Raw genomic sequence first — 15831 nt, 5'->3', positions numbered from 1 at the left:
AGCTCACAACACGTCACAGGCGTGACTGAATTATTCAGTAATCAGAGTGAATCAGGCATACATGCACCGCCTACCCTGACATCAAAATCTAACCTTAAAATACCTTATCCTAACCATATCCTCTAAACCTAGCCTTATCCTAATCCTAACCCATACATTTTTGAGGGGCGCTAGCTGTAGTGTAGATTTTTGTCCTAACACAAACATTAAATGCCATTGACAATGATTGGAGAATTTACGTCATAGAACTATGTTCATCATATACAAAGAACAATGAAGCAATAGACAATTAGAACAAATAGACATGTTACGTCATGATGACAAATTCTCTGACACAAACATTGAACTTGTATATTATATACTACACCTCTAATGTTTTTTGTTTTCATGATGTACAATGATAAGAGCGCCCCTCACTCCCACACTGATGGGACTTCTTACCATAAATCAACCGTTTCTCTTGTGAGTACCATGCAAGGAAATTGTGCACTCACAAACAATGTCTATTTCTCAAATTCTACTATACTTGTGAGGGCCAAAGTCCCCCCACACAAGAACGCACGCACGCACGCACGCACGCACGCACGCACGCACGCACGCACGCACGCACGCACACACACGTCGTCCCATGAGAATAAGAGGTCCTCCCCTCTCTCAGCACACACCCCTCTAACCCCAGCCAAGTTGGATTTGTTCTCATTCTGACGCGCGTCCCATCAATCTTTTTGACAAAGTGCCTTCCGGACAGCGCCTGATAATTAATGTATAGAATGGAGCGGAGAGCACTTTGTCATCCCTCCAGGATGTGTCAGCTTCAGAACCCCCCCCCCCCACCCCACCCACCCACCACACCGGGGGTCTCGGCTTGTTTGTCTCACTCATCAATAGATTTGTCTGTTAAGGCTGCGTTTACACTGGAAGAACCAAATCTCCATTTTATTTTTGCCTAGCCAGGTTGGAATCAGATTTGGTTTTGATCAACTCTGAACTAGCCTGACTACACGTCTGGCTTATTACCCAGGCTAACTCTGAACAGCATTAAAACACAGAAACCACAGGTGGTTTGAGACGTGACTCAAATCTGATTTATAAAGATGTGTCTCTGTCTGGACACTCTGAAAGTGATATTACATAGTTTCTGAGGCAGAAACCTCTCGTCTCCATATTTTTACTTTATTGCGTTTTTGTTTTTTCTTCATAAATCAAAGCCCTACTTGATCTACAGCGTTCCCTGAACAGCATATAAAAGTAGTTCCCCGAGAATCACTGCTTTACATGGCTCCTATATTGTCCAATCGGGCTGAAGAAAAAAAGGGTCTAAATAAAAATTGACTTCTTTCTAATGGACCCTTTCATCTAAATAGCATAATGAGATGTGACCTTTGGTGTCAAAACTTCCCCCTCAACAAGACACACACAACATGGCCCCTGGTTATAAGTAAATCAGTTGAATACATTATCTATTGAGATTGCATGTTCACATTATGGAATTCTGAACCCTCATCCTCCTCAGTGGATAATTGATTCCCAGAGGAATATGGCTAAACGATGAGGACCAAAAAAAGCAACAATATTGCACAGATATTAACCACTTTCAACCTGGTGTCTCTATTGGGGCCATGTCATTATATAGGGGAACATTTAAAAGAATCATTGGTGATATGTACTATATTGTCTCTGTTGGAAACCTCATATACATATAGGCAATAAGAGCAGGTGGAGCCAAATACTGTAGTATAACTTGACTCTACAGAAATGAATGTCTTGCTGTTATGAGGATAACATTGAGCTTGGTTGGTGTGCTAAATAATAGTTAGTAGTTATACTGTAGGCCTGCATTTTTCCATGCTCTATTGTTGAAGCTGCATATATTCTTTGATTCATTCACAATTTCACATTTTCTCTAGTTTGTGACATTTCATACATTTTAGGGACTTCTACTCAAGTCAATTTGTTATATCCCACCCTTGATAAGTGAAGTAAAAATAAAACTACTGACTGTTTTACCCCATTTTGGATTGGTGGATTCAATAAAAGCACACCTTTCCTACAAGCCCTCATTATGTGTTACTATGACAATATGTCAGAGTCACTTCAAAGTAAAGAAGACATTCTAAAGATATCCGCTTATTGTAGGTATGTGTTCAAATGACTATATCTCATATTTACATTCAGATATTGACATTATTCCTGTTCCAGAATGTAGAAGGATATCCTGGCTTCAAGCATGCCATGTTTTAAACCTCTCAGAGCTTCATATTGTGAATCTACATGAGTTTATATGCCTCAACCTCCAGACGGACAGGCTTTGTTTTTTAGTTAGTTTGAGGTGTATAACTTTATATATGAATTTCACCACATTTGCAGTAAAACAAAATATATACAAACAATCCATTTCATGTATAGGAGGCCTTATTTATTTCAAAGGACCCCCAGTATACGCAAGGACCCCATTTGTTTTGATTTCATGATTTATAGGCCATCTCTCTATGACCCCGATATATAGCCTCTTATATGAGATAGATAATAGTGAAACTTATCAAAAATAATAATTCATTTACATTCTCTTGTTGAACATTAGCGTTAGTGTAAGGACGCTGTGGACAAGAGTTCTGTGTTCTTGTATTAGTTTAATTAAATCATTACCTTGGTTACTGTGCACTTTCACTTCATGTAACTAACTGTATTGGATTCATGTAGCCTATAAGCCTACACATGTGTAAATACGAATTGATTGATTGATTAAACAACGATGTGCTGCCCAATCCAAATGTTATTTATTATAAGTGATGTTTACCAAGCAGCCAAAAATCTGATTAATGATCATCTTAAAATGATACAAAAACATGGATTTTTGCACAGGATTTAAATAGTATTATAGAATGTATACAAGCATGACATGACTAAATACTTTACATATAGCGAGCGCGTGGTTCAACCTCTGATTGGTTACTGTCTGTCTGGCACTGCCCGTCTTTGCTCCGTAGTGGGAAATATTGCTTGGCATTGCCTTGGGGGTAGTAAAGTAAACAAAAGGCCCGGGTTGCAAGTATAAGCATGTGGACCAGGGCCATTTGCAACTTGAGTCGTGGCTGACCCGGCTGGGCCGACCGATAAACAACACGTGGAGCACGTTCCCGGTGCCGAGTACAAACACAACCCGTACCAGAGGAGACACAACCTGGACCTGATGTGCCCGTCCCGGATGAACAAGATGAATTGAAGAGGAAGAAGTGTGTGTGTGTGTGTGTGTGTGTGTCTGTGTGTGTGCGCACGCACGTGTGTGCGTGTGTGAGGGACTGTGACTGTGTGTGTGCTTGTTCCTTGAGTCCTGCATTTTGCAGTTAACTCATTTTATTTGACAATTTCTCCTGCGCCAGCTATTCCCCTGCGGTGCTGCCTTCACCCTTTTTGCGGTTTCAACCCGGTCAAAGGTCAAAGGCCTTTTTTAATGGATCCTATGTCTGTAAAGCCTGATACAAATATCAAACTCCCATACTGGCCATATTTATAAATCAGTTCAAGGAGCTTATTTTCATTCCCATAAGGAGCTTGGCAGGGTTGACGTTTCACTATTTTTGTATATTCTTTCATTTTGGAAAAGGTATATTTAGTCATGTCTTACAACATAAGTTGCACTACCTCAAGTTATTTTGTTGTTTGCACTGTAAATGCAAATATTATACTTTTGTAAGATGGGAACCCTGGGCTCAGTGGGCTGATTGTGATACCATGTTGTGGTTCTGATTGTTATAATGTATACAATAAATACAATCTAAATATCCTGTTGTGCAATGGGTCTTGTGTCATGCACTAGGGGATGCACAGCAAAACAGGGAGTCTACACAAGAGCATAAACGTTTTGTAATGATATTTATTATAGTAAGGTAATTAAAGAATAGCAAATAATGAAGTGTGGGATGTGAGGATATCAGTTATCAGTAATGTCTGCAGTGTACGGATGTGTACGGATGCACGCTTTTCCGACTCACCGAAGATCCGAAGCGGGGGGACATGCGATGTGAAAAAGCGATGGTCCGACATGTGCTCCTCCCGTGATTGCGGTTAGGGTTAGGTTAGGATTGAGGTTTCGGATCAATAGTATTTTGGAACTAAAGCCTGCACCCGTGGAGAGTGGTGGGTGCGTGTTGTATTAGTTGGTGCAAACTGCAAAACATAACTTAAACAAAAGGGTGGTTAGGCCATTGAGCCAGGTGACAACCCTTAGCAGGTCCTGCTTGCAAGGAGGACAGAGAAAGAGTGAGCTGGAGCCAGGAGAGCTCCCTATATACTGCCCTAAGCTCCACCCACCTCAGGTGAGCACAATTGGGCTGACGGCCTGCTCCACTCTGCCATCACAGAGGCTGCCGGCTAGCCTACAGTGAGGCAGAGGGGGCAGGGCCGTCGGTCACACTTGTGTACTGTACACACAGCTAGGCAGGGACTACAAATGTCACGCCCCCAAATGAGACAGCTGTCAAAAATTGGAGATCTTTTGAAAAAAAAAAACCCTTATGGACCCCTGTGGGTCTGTGGACCCCACTTTGAGAAGCACCAGTCTATAGACAACATAATCACACTCGAGTTTTATGATAGCATAAAAATTCCACATGGCAGCCTACATATTGTGGATAATGCGCCTTTAGTTCTTTTCAAGGTAAATTGCAGACAATCCACCAAGATTGAAAGTTTACAAAACAAACCTTCAAATAGGAAATGATTTCACATGACGTGTGATGGCAGTGTATGACAAAAAGCCAAAAAATATATAACAGCAGTGTTGATTTCGTTTTTCGACTACATTTTTTCACTGAGGAAAACGTAATAAAATCTAAATAAAATAAATACTAAGCTATTATGACTAAAACGAAAATTTTGTCAACAGATCTAGACTAAAATGTTAGGGAGGATGACTAGTGGAGAAGAGATCTGTAGAACTAAAAGACAAGTCATTTCATACTTGGTCGAGCTTCGGGTGTAGCAGATCTATAAGCTTACAACGCATCATGCTGCAACACGTGAGCTTGTAGATTGTATTGTATTTTCAACATGCAACCAAGTGTAAAATCAGACAGACCCCCAAAAATAAATGTTACCGGTAATCGACTCAAATCTGAAAATTCAACACTGACACAGGGCAAGTCACACCAAGATAATACACACATGGACATGAATAATATTTCAAGATTTATTTCATGGCCTTGAACATTCCTAGCCTGAGAATAATGTAACTATGACCACAGAGAGAATAAAGAGACTTTTCCTTCATGAGCTATAAATTAATATAGAAGTTTAAGACCAAGAAAGCTGCCTTTCACCAAACCTCAGCATCCACCCCGTTACATCTGGTAATATCACAGTCTATGCATTATGAAAACCACCTTATGTTATCTGCTGCTATGACACCTAACGTCTTAAAAATAAAAACATGAAAATAATAAAAACGTATCAGTTTGTGCTTCTCTTAAAAGTGACCCAATATACTTTATTAATGGTACATAAAAACAACGTGATCAATGATAACCCCCACATGAAAAGGAAGACAACATATCTAAGAAATTATACAATCACATATTTTGGCGTGTGAAAAAGAATGCAACTATACACTGTTGCACTATTGTCACAGTAAGAAAACATACAGTAGGACTGCATCTGCGGAACACTATTCAAACCAAACTATTCAACTTCATTTGTCCAAAACTGAACTCAATTAAAAATTCTGCGCCATGCTTAGTTCCAGCTGCTACTTTCAATCGTGAAAAGTAACGGTTTCGAACATATGAGGTTTCCAGCCGACACAGATGATTTGCTGGTGGTCCGGTACAAAGAAACCACACCCACACAGTATCGAGTACGACTACATCTTTTTTAAATTTAAATACATCAGCTGCATTATTACCCATTTAAATATTTTGTCAAAGCTTTTAACCCATTTTGACCTGCGAACAGATTCTAAAAATGTCTTCTACATCCCGACAGTTTTCTGAAAAAGCTATGTTTCTATGTCAGTCGTTCTTCGATTTGTCAAAAATAGCAGACCTACAAGCTCGGCGCGCTATGTAGATCTGCTATTTTTCAATAGCTAAAGCACAACATGATGCTAACACCAAAAGGGGTTCTGCCCAAAATGGATTAACTAAGATATTGACTAAATTCCTGCATGTGCATTGCTACAAAATAAATGACAGAGTGGTTCTGTGTAAAGCAGTGTTAGCCTGCCAAACGCCAAAGGTTTTAGCCTGTGACCCAAACTAATGAAAATAGCAGATCTACAAGCTCACTTCACGCCACGTTGTGATCGGCTATTTTCACTACTACTTAAACATTTGTTTTCTAATTTATGGAATTTCTTCGATTTTTCTTTGATTTCTTCACGAAATTGCTTGTTTTGACCGAAAACGTATACGATCTCCTCATGCCCAACAACTTTTGTGTTCTGACTTTTGACCTCTGACCTTTAGATCTCCCACCATTTTGAATTATATGAAACTATCTCCTCCCGGGATCTTTGATCAAAATACACAAACATTTCTACACATGAACTTTGGACCTATGTCGACAAAACAAATCGGGATCAGATCAACATATTTTTGATCACACGGGTGTGATTTTTTAAACAAATGAACTTCTTCTGACAGAGTATCCCGTCATAAAATCAATTTGGTCCTAAAAACAAGGCCTTTGTCGCCTCTCTGTCTGGGGAGGCATACTATGGTCCGACGGAGCATTGGTTCGAAGGAGCATTGGTCCGAGGTGCGTTGGGGGTCGGGAGAGGGTTGGGGTTAGGTTTAGGTGTGCTGCCCCGGGGGAGGTTAGGGTTAGGGTGAGGGTTTGAGGTAGGTTGTCGTTCAGACCAATGCTCCGGCGGGCCAAACACTTGAACCCCTCTGTCTGTCCTGCTACAACAGGAGAAAGCAGAGTCCGACCAGCGTATGAAGGACCTGAGAGATAAAATGGAGGAGGTGCTGAGAGAGCTGTCTGCCACAGAGGAGCAGGAAGTCTCGCCCGAGGCATGATGATGGGACCATCATGGGGCCATTGGGGGGTTCCTGAGCCTCTAGCAGGACCACGCAGAGCTGGAGAAACAGCTGAATGAAACCAGGGTCCTGCTTGACAGTTCAAGTTTCGAGTGGAAGACAAAATACAAAGAGCTGTTGGCTAAAGTCAGGCTCTTCCAGGAACAGCTCAATGACTTCGCTGCAGAAAGAGATGCGCTGCTCAACACCGACACAGTACCGGGAACATATTTTTTTAATTTAAATTCATTAGCTGCATTATTAACCATTATAATATTAAATATACATGGTGAAGCTGAAGGACGAGAACCTTGCGCTTAAACAGGTGTCAAATCTGCGTTCCCGAGTGGGGCAGTCCCAGATGGAACAGCTTAAGTCGGAGATCCCTGGAGCTGCCCCCGCCGCAGGTTTGATCCCAGCCAAGCCTTTAGAGACGGTGGAAATCATCATTTGTAGGTGGGGCCTTCGACCAGTCAACATTTTGGAATTCATCATTGTTTAACCGACCAGAGGTGTCGCGAATTAACAGTGTGTCGGAATGAAAGTGAATCTTTCTTTATGTCAATGTTAATGGTGTTAATCAATGCCGAGGAGGATGGCGTCAATGGTGACGCGGGAGAGACACAAAGTGTTGTTTTCTTCAATTAAATAAAGATAAAACTGAGATAATTGTTTTTGGACCACAGAAACAGAGACGGAGTGTAATTTCTCACCTTGAATCGCGGTCTCTTATACCCAAGAGTCAGGTGAGAGATCTTGGTGTTATCCTAGACTCGGATGTAATTTTAACAGTCATATCAAAACTGTAATTTCATCTGCCTATTATCACCTTAAAAATATTGCAAGAGTTAGAGGAATTATGTCCAAGCAAGACCTAGAAACACTTATACATGCTTTTGTTTCCAGTAGACTGGATTACTTCAATGGTCTGCTCACAGGACTTTCAAACAAAGCACTTCGTCAACTCCAACTAATTCAGAATGCTGCTGCTAGAGTCCTGACAAAAACTAGAAAATATGACCATATTACTCCAATCCTAAAATCCTTACATTGGCTACCAGTGTCCCAGAGAATTGATTTTAAAATTGTATTACTTGTCTATAAATCTGTTTGTGGCTTTGGGCCCAGCTACATCTCAGACATGCTGAAGCCATATGAGCCCTCCAGAACCCTTAGGTCATCTGAGGCTGGCCTACTGATAGTTCACCCGATATCTGGAACAAAACATGGTGAAGCAGCATTCCACCATTATGCACCACAAACCTGGAATAGCATTCCAGGTTACATTAGAAAATCCCCAACCATAGCCGTTTTTAAGTCAAATTTAAAAACGCATTTATTTAACATTGCATATCCCAATTAACTGTGTTTCTATTAAAGGTGGGAGTATCTGTTGTAATGTAATGTAATTGTATCTATTATCTGTATTCATTTTAAAGTACACTGTTGCACTCTGTTTTTATTCTGTAAAGCACTTTGAATTGCCTTGAGCATGAAAGGTGCTATATAAATAAAATTGCCTTGCCTTGCCTTGTGTGTGAGAATCTACTGTTGGACAGATATTGGTTTCTTTACTTGGCTTACTTATGATTCTGGATGACTATTTCTATGTATTGCCTTGTGTTGTTCCATGCTTACTGTAAATTGCTCTGGATTAAGAGCGTCTGCTAAATGGCTGAATTGTAATTGTAAATTGAAAGCTCCGTCCTCAGTTTTTGAAAAACGCTTAAACCTGATTTTCTACACACAATCTATGTACCATTATCTGAAATCCAAGTTGAAGAGAAGTTTGTACGTGACAATTTGTACAAAAAATATAGCTGCAAGCAGCGATAACAGGCACTTTGAACAGGCATCGCTCATGCATCGTCTGTCTGTCTAAAAGGGCCATTCACACTGAGCACCATAACTGCAGCCAGCAAGCAGTGTTGTTGAGCAGCCTGCACTGCTCAGTTCACACAGGTGTGATTATTCTTATTGCTGGGATCTGCTTGCAGTTATACATTAATTACCTTTTTTTAGGATCGTTTTTTGGAAATGTTTTAAAATCATAATAATTAAAAACAATATGTAGTAAATTAAAAAATAAAGGGACATATACAAATGTATCCACGACCCACTGTTTGTGAACCACTGGGTTGAAGAGATATTTGTCAGGGAGACCATAATGTCGACGGGTATTCGACATTATGGTCAAATATACATATGGAGGTATGTAATATACATCATGGAGGTTAGGAGGTTAGTCATAACTCTAACATGCTACAGTTGTTGTTATAAATTTCAAAAGGAAAACAAACACACTGGAATTATTGAGGTGGGGGGGATGGGTTGGCTATGGAAGCCATTTTTGGAGACAGCGACTAAGAAGTGTGTCCATTTTGGTCCATCGGGTAATATTATTACAAAACAGTAACACCTGTCATATCAGATATAATAGTCCCCCGAGTCCCCCCTATACTATTGGATGTTGTATTTTGTCACTGCACATTTGCACACGTGGGATTTGTCATTATTTACCCATCCTAATCCTAGGAGCAGTAGGCTGTATAATACATTTATGTACACATCGTATTTGGAGCAGTGGGATCTCTAATACAATGCCCGGGGACAGTGTTGCATTGGTCATTGCACGGAGTACCACACCGTATCCCTAAGATTTTTCAGGAGCTTGCGCACAAGCCCATGCATTGATTAAAAACAACCTTAAGTTCACACCAACAAAGGCTGTAGTACCGAGTGTCACAGCAGTGTGAATTAACATTGGAACAAGCTCATTGTGTGACCTGCAAACTCCTGTAGTGTAGGTTTTAAGCGACATGGGCCTGACATCATTAACACAGCGTAACCCCCCCAAAGATAAAATCACCAATGCAACACTGCCCCGGGATCAGTTAAGTGTCTTGCTCAAGGACACTTTGATATGGCAGGAGGCGAACCGGCAACCATCTGATTCCCAGACGATGGCCACCTCTACCGAATCAGTCACAGCTGCCCCGAGGATCTGTGCAAGACCCGTACAAAAAACTAAGGTTTGAGGGCTTAAACTGCACAGGGCCAATATTATGTCCCTGAATATATATATACTATGATATATATGTCTGGGTCAATTCTTTATATTTAGAGATGTTCCTCTACCAGTGCCAGGAGACCACCAGCTCCAGAGATGTCACTCTACCAGTGCCTGGAGTCCACCAGCTCCGGGCGCAGGCTGAGTTTCTTTAGGGTCTCGTAGCCCACCACCATGACGATGGCGGTGGGCGTGGAGGAGATTATGCGAGCCGACAGGCCCTTAGTCATCCCCCAGACGCCCTCCTCCGCTATGAGCTGCTTGAAGGTCTCGATGACCGACGACCTGCCTTCCACCTGGTCAGTGGGGGAAAAACGGCACACAGACAGTATGTGAACATTAACACTCAGTGGTCCTTTTTTAAACCAGCTCCTCGCCACTCGCCCTACACACAAGCACTCAGTTTGAGCATAGATATGTAAAAAATAGAGACGGTCCACGATGGAAGGGGAATTCCGATGCCGTCTCTATTATTTATATATGTATTTATGATAAAGAAGGCCCACCAGCGTCTCTTTTTTCTGAGGAGATTGAGGAAAGTTAAACTTTCCCACCAGAATCTGGAGAACTTCTACCGCTGTACCATTGAGGGTACACTCACCTACTGCATTACAGCTTGGTATGGAAACTGTACTGTTGCAGAGAAGAAAACAGAGGGTGGTGAAAACATAGGCTCTTCACTGCCAACAATAGAGTCCATCTACATAGAGTCCCCCCCCCCCCCCAGGACAATAATTATATGAACTGACTGTACATAAACTGTTTTTACTCTTGCCAATACTAACAACTATTGCAGTACTATATGACTAACTTTTTGTATTGCATTTGGATTGATGCCAACAGATTAATTTTGTTGTACACTTGTGTCCAATGACAAAATAAAATCCATACATGATCCATCCATCCATGTATGCTCAAACCAAGTGCAAGTGTGTAGGGCGAGTGCCGAGGAGCTTGTTTCAAAAAGGGGTATAGACACTCCCCATGTCCACTAGGACTAGGTAAGTACCCTAGGCCCTAGTGTACTTACCTAGTCCTAGTCGACATGGGGACATGGGGCCCCTAGGGCCTAGGGGAGGTAGTGTAGTCTAAGTAAAAGTATTGGAAATACTAAAGTATTTGAACCTGAAAATTGTACTTGCGTACAGTACTTCAGTAAATAAACTAATTCCCACCACTGGTCCGAGTACATACCTGGACTCTAGCTCTGACCACATCCATGGGGTTGGTCACGGTGGAAGCTGTGGCTGCGGCCATTGGTCCAGCTATAGCTTGTAGAACCAGATGAGGACAGTCACTGGGAGCCAGTCTGGACAGCTGCTCTGTGGACCACAATGAGAATCAAACATTTTATTATTATCATTCTACACACATATACTCCAGTTTTTATTTGATAACCTACTCACTGAGGTGTTTGGGAAACTACAACATGACATCACTGTGCGACTCACCGCAGCCCTTTTTGGGGGGGGGGGGGGGAGAAGGGAGGAAGGGGAGAGACATGCAGCAAAGGTTGTCATGAACGGGACTCAAACACGCAACGCACTGTCAGGCCAGAGGCTATATGTGGCATGAGACTGGACCACTAGGCCAGCGGGCGCCCCCATCTCTCTGTTTTAACTAACTACCACAATGGTTATCACATAAAAACTGGAGTATGCGTAATTAGCTAATTATTTATTTCTCTTAATTTAGTCGTTATGCCAATTCATTCCTTCCCCCTACATTTCATTCCATCGACAGACACAGTCTGGGTCTTGACTATGTATGGCCAAACGGACTAATGAACGGACTAATTGACGATGAGTCCAGCACTGACGAATGTTCTATGGCCGAAACGCTTGCTGCTTCTTTTTTTTTAACCTTTCATTTGAGCATGATAAAATAAAATATTTTGTTATTGTTATTATTTGCTTAGTTTGCTTAGTTTTTGAGTCCACTGCGCCGCAGTCAACCCTGAACAAAAGTACAAAGAAGGGGCACTACCGTTTGTTTGTTTTTATTTTTTTATCCCACTATTTTGTAACCCATTTTTTCACCCGGTGCCAATGCCTAAACTGTAATCCTGGGCGCTTCTCTCCCTCTGCCAACTTCGGGAGAGCCCCGAAGTGAGCTCATGCTTCCTTCAATGCATGAGGAGTGAGCAGGCCACTTCTTATCACCTAACAGGGGGGAGTTTCCCCGGTAGGACATAGCGCCTGGAAGGATGGAACACGTTATTTACAAACAGTTAATTTCCCCTCCATCACGTGCCCTGGCTGGCCAGGGGGAGGCAGTATAGAGACCAGGGTTACGGCATGTATTTTGTTAGGGTAACTCCCCTAGGGGACACAGGGAGAACATGCAAACTCCACACAGATAGGCCCTTTCGCCAAACCCAGAGCCATAGATATAGACAGAGTTACGCAAACTGCGTTCACTTCATGGGGCCAGTCCAATGGCGGCTCCTACATAGACTTCCATTGAGAATGGGGACAACCAACTGGGACAAGTCCTGGACCGGAAGTAGGCAGAAATGCATTGGACTCAGGCAACCGCCTAGCTTTAATGATCTTAAATCCCTTTATTTTAGATTGTTTTGTAGTAATAGTACAACATAAACATTAAAGAGACTTTTATTGTTACTGTACAATACATTAAAACAGTTGTCATTGTGCACACATGCCTAAATAGCTCTTATCTGCGCCACCCTCGTTAAAAACAATGTATTTCCAACTCCAGCTTGTCTCAGTTCAGGCTGCATGAACAGCGCTCGAGCGCTCAAGCACTCAGTTTCCGCCCCCTCAATATCGTAACTCTTCTATTAGATGACTCTGGCCAAACCCACCTTGGGTAAGTTTACCCTGGATCTTACCTGCATAAAAGTGATAAAAGGGCCACCAAACGGCGCTGTTGGGGATGTAGGTGAGCAGAGAGGCCACGTAGCCCCGGTAGAAGCCACGCAAACCGTCCACGGCGAATATCTGCGAGACGATGTCCCTGGTCTGATGACCGAACATCCTCTTGGGTTGCCGTTTCCCTGCCGCCCCAGCGTCCACCTGGGGCACGGCGAGGCGGAAGCGCGTGAGCTGCTCCCCGCCTTGAAGGCCCTGCATCATCAGCTGCTGTGACACCACGTCGATGGGGACTGTGATGCTCTGGGCCACCAGCGAGGCTGATCCCCCCGCCACCAGGGACTTCAGCGTGTTGTCCGAGGTGTAGTTTGACACGTACTTCCTCACCAGCTCGTATGTGGTGATGTAGGCCTGACCTGAGGAGAGGGGCGTGTGGGACACGATCATGACATTTTTAGTCGCTGTCGGGCAGAAACCGCCTATCCTTTTTTAGTTTTTTATGCCAGGTGCTTGAAAAGCGCCTGAACTACATTTACTAACGACCGTACTGAAGACCGTAGTCGTAGTGACAACCGTTGTGGACACATTTCCATGATTGTCTGCCTCTAAGCCAATGGAAGACTTATCCAAAAAACCCATACTCTGAATGCCGCAACATGAAGCTGTTGTGTAAGGGGTTTGTATGAGAACTGAGAGCTTGCTGCACCTGGCAGTTGTAGTCAATCTTGTTTTTCATAATGTAACGCCCTACTTGATGTACTACAATGGCACACAAAAGCATCCCAAAAATAGCAGATCCGCAAGCTTTCAAATGTGGCGCGAACGCTGCAAAGCGACACTTGATTGTGTAATCAATAATTGTGACAGTTTCATACCGGAGATGATCGTCAAGGTGTTGACCATGAAGCCTCGGTAGAGGCCGCGCACGCCCTCCGTCCGCAGGATCTTGAAGAAGGCGTCAAAGGTGCCGCTGTAGAGCGACTTGCCCTTCTGCACCTGCAGGCGCGTGCGTATGAGTGTGGCGGGGTAGACGGTGGCCCGGATGGTCATGGTCATAAACACCCCGAAGGAGTAGAACTTCCTCTTGTCCAGGTCCTCCCATTCTATGATCTGGATGTTCTTCTTCTGCTGCATGGTCGTACCTGGTCCTGCACCCAGCCCTCATCAGACCGAAACTCTGCACTACAAAAAAACACATTTAACACAACTCATTGACTGCCGACTTTGACGACTGCTACGTACGTTGATTTAAAAGTTATTTAATATTCAACCATTTATTGCATCATCTTATATACAAGTTCACAAGAGTAAAATATTTAAAAAGCAAATTATTACATGTGTGTGTGTGTGTGTGTGTGTGTGTTTCCTGGCATCTATTTAGTTAGGAATAGGATTGTCTAGTAGATGTGTTGGGTGTGTCACTTGCTGATTACTCATTTGCAGAGCATCTTGTCCATTGTGATGGTTGTATATAACGCACGTGTACGCCTACTTTGTATACTTATTACTTAATTCCTGACGAAGACCTGAAGGGGTCGAAACGTTGTTTCTCTTCAATTAAATAAAAAGTTTGGAGCTCAAGACCAGTGTGGGAACTTCATCTCCTCTCATCCGTGTGTACACACTAGTACATTTGTGTTTGCATATGTTTTATGCAACCGCAGTATAAGGTGCTTGTGTCTGAGTTTACTGAAAGAGTTGTGTCTCCAATTTCCCCCACGTTTTTGCAACCCATTTTTTCACCTGAGTTTCCCTGGTGGATGCAGATACACATCGCCCGATGCGTTAACTTGTGGATCTGCTATATTCGGCAAAGTTTTCTTTTAAGTGGTTAACTGCAGTCCAACCATAGAGATTCCAACACAATATACACCAATATACATAATGCCATACACAATTGAATTTTTTTTATCTGCAAAACGTAGCACTTTTCAAGTGTAGTGATGGAGCCTCTGCTTCATCTCTCCCACAGCTAACCTTGGCCAGAACAGAACATTGAAGACCCCTGATCTAATATAGCTTCACTCATTGTGGAACCATTCTGTACTTGACCAGTCAGTGACCACTGACCAGTGACCTCGGTGAGGTTTAAAGGTCACATACAAACAGTGCACCCTAAGGACTGAAGCTGGATCTAGTATGAGTATACGATAAAATGTAATCCTTATAATCAAGTCTTGTTATCAAGTCACAACACTGGCTAAAGGACATTGTGTTCCAAAGTGCAATTTGAGCTCCAAAATAACATCCATGGAAATTATTACTAGTCACACAATGGTGTTGTAAAAAATAAGCCATTACTAACATTACACAATCAACACGTCAATTCAAACAGCGATTATACACGTGTGTTGTTATGGTTATAACCTCCTTATGACGCTAGCATTATTAGCATGCCACTTTTACCTTGTTGTGTGACAGCTATAGGTTGGTAAAATTCACTTTCCTAACGTCATGTACGACTCGTTGGGACGTCATGTTGTTTTAGCAGACATGCCGACGAAGAGAGGGTATTAGTGTTTTAAAAGAGTGAGGTGGCTACTTATTAGCCGTTTAAGCTAGTTCCCTGCATGTTTTCCTGTTGACCATCATGACAGGAGCACTGCAACGATGGTGGGTGGGGGGAAGGAAGCCAAGGGGCGCTTGTTTTGTGTGTCAGCGCCCTCCTCCTCACCTGTCAGTCACAAAACACTATAAAAGAACAAAAGAATACTAAGATAAGAAGGCACAATGGAGAAACAAAAAAAACACAATGAAATAAACAAACGCTTTTGGACGCTCTGTCTTCTGATGCTGGAGCTCAATTTGAGCTGAAGGGAATGGAGTTCCCCTCGGCTCCACCTGACTGTGATGTCTACACCTCAGACAAACTTTCTATAGATGATCATGAAATCATGATGCAAAAGCTCAA

The 15831-nt window shown here is 42.5% G+C and overlaps 1 protein-coding gene across 1 annotated transcript; it reads right to left on the bottom strand.

The window, feature by feature from the left end:
- Positions 1-5174: 5174 nt before the first annotated feature.
- slc25a44b (solute carrier family 25 member 44b) lies at positions 5175-15517 on the bottom strand. The gene is made up of 5 exons (XM_080764372.1): positions 15327-15517; positions 13796-14102; positions 12941-13336; positions 11281-11408; positions 5175-10382 (listed from the first exon to the last, which is right to left on the bottom strand). Exons 2-5 carry the CDS (start codon positions 14052-14054, stop codon positions 10191-10193), a joined length of 975 nt encoding a protein of 324 aa, XP_080620498.1. The 5' UTR covers positions 14055-14102; positions 15327-15517; the 3' UTR covers positions 5175-10190.
- Between the last annotated feature and the right edge of the window lie 314 nt (positions 15518-15831).

The sequence above is a fragment of the Protomyctophum bolini genome, assembly GCF_963924005.1.
Source record: "Protomyctophum bolini genome assembly, chromosome: 1".
Classification (NCBI taxonomy): domain Eukaryota; kingdom Metazoa; phylum Chordata; class Actinopteri; order Myctophiformes; family Myctophidae; genus Protomyctophum; species Protomyctophum bolini.
This window is presented reverse-complemented; position numbering and strand designations above follow the sequence as displayed.

Bases quoted from the DNA above. Each gene is read 5' to 3' on its own strand.
- slc25a44b (XM_080764372.1), bottom strand. From the start codon at position 14,054: ATGCAGCAGAAGAAGAACATCCAGATCATAGAATGGGAGGACCTGGAC. The intron at 13,337-13,795 runs GTATGAAACTGT...CCCTCTCCTCAG, and splicing joins CACCTTGACGATCATCTCCG to GTCAGGCCTACATCACCACA. The intron at 11,409-12,940 runs GTAAGATCCAGG...TGTGGTCCACAG, and splicing joins CTTTTATCACTTTTATGCAG to AGCAGCTGTCCAGACTGGCT.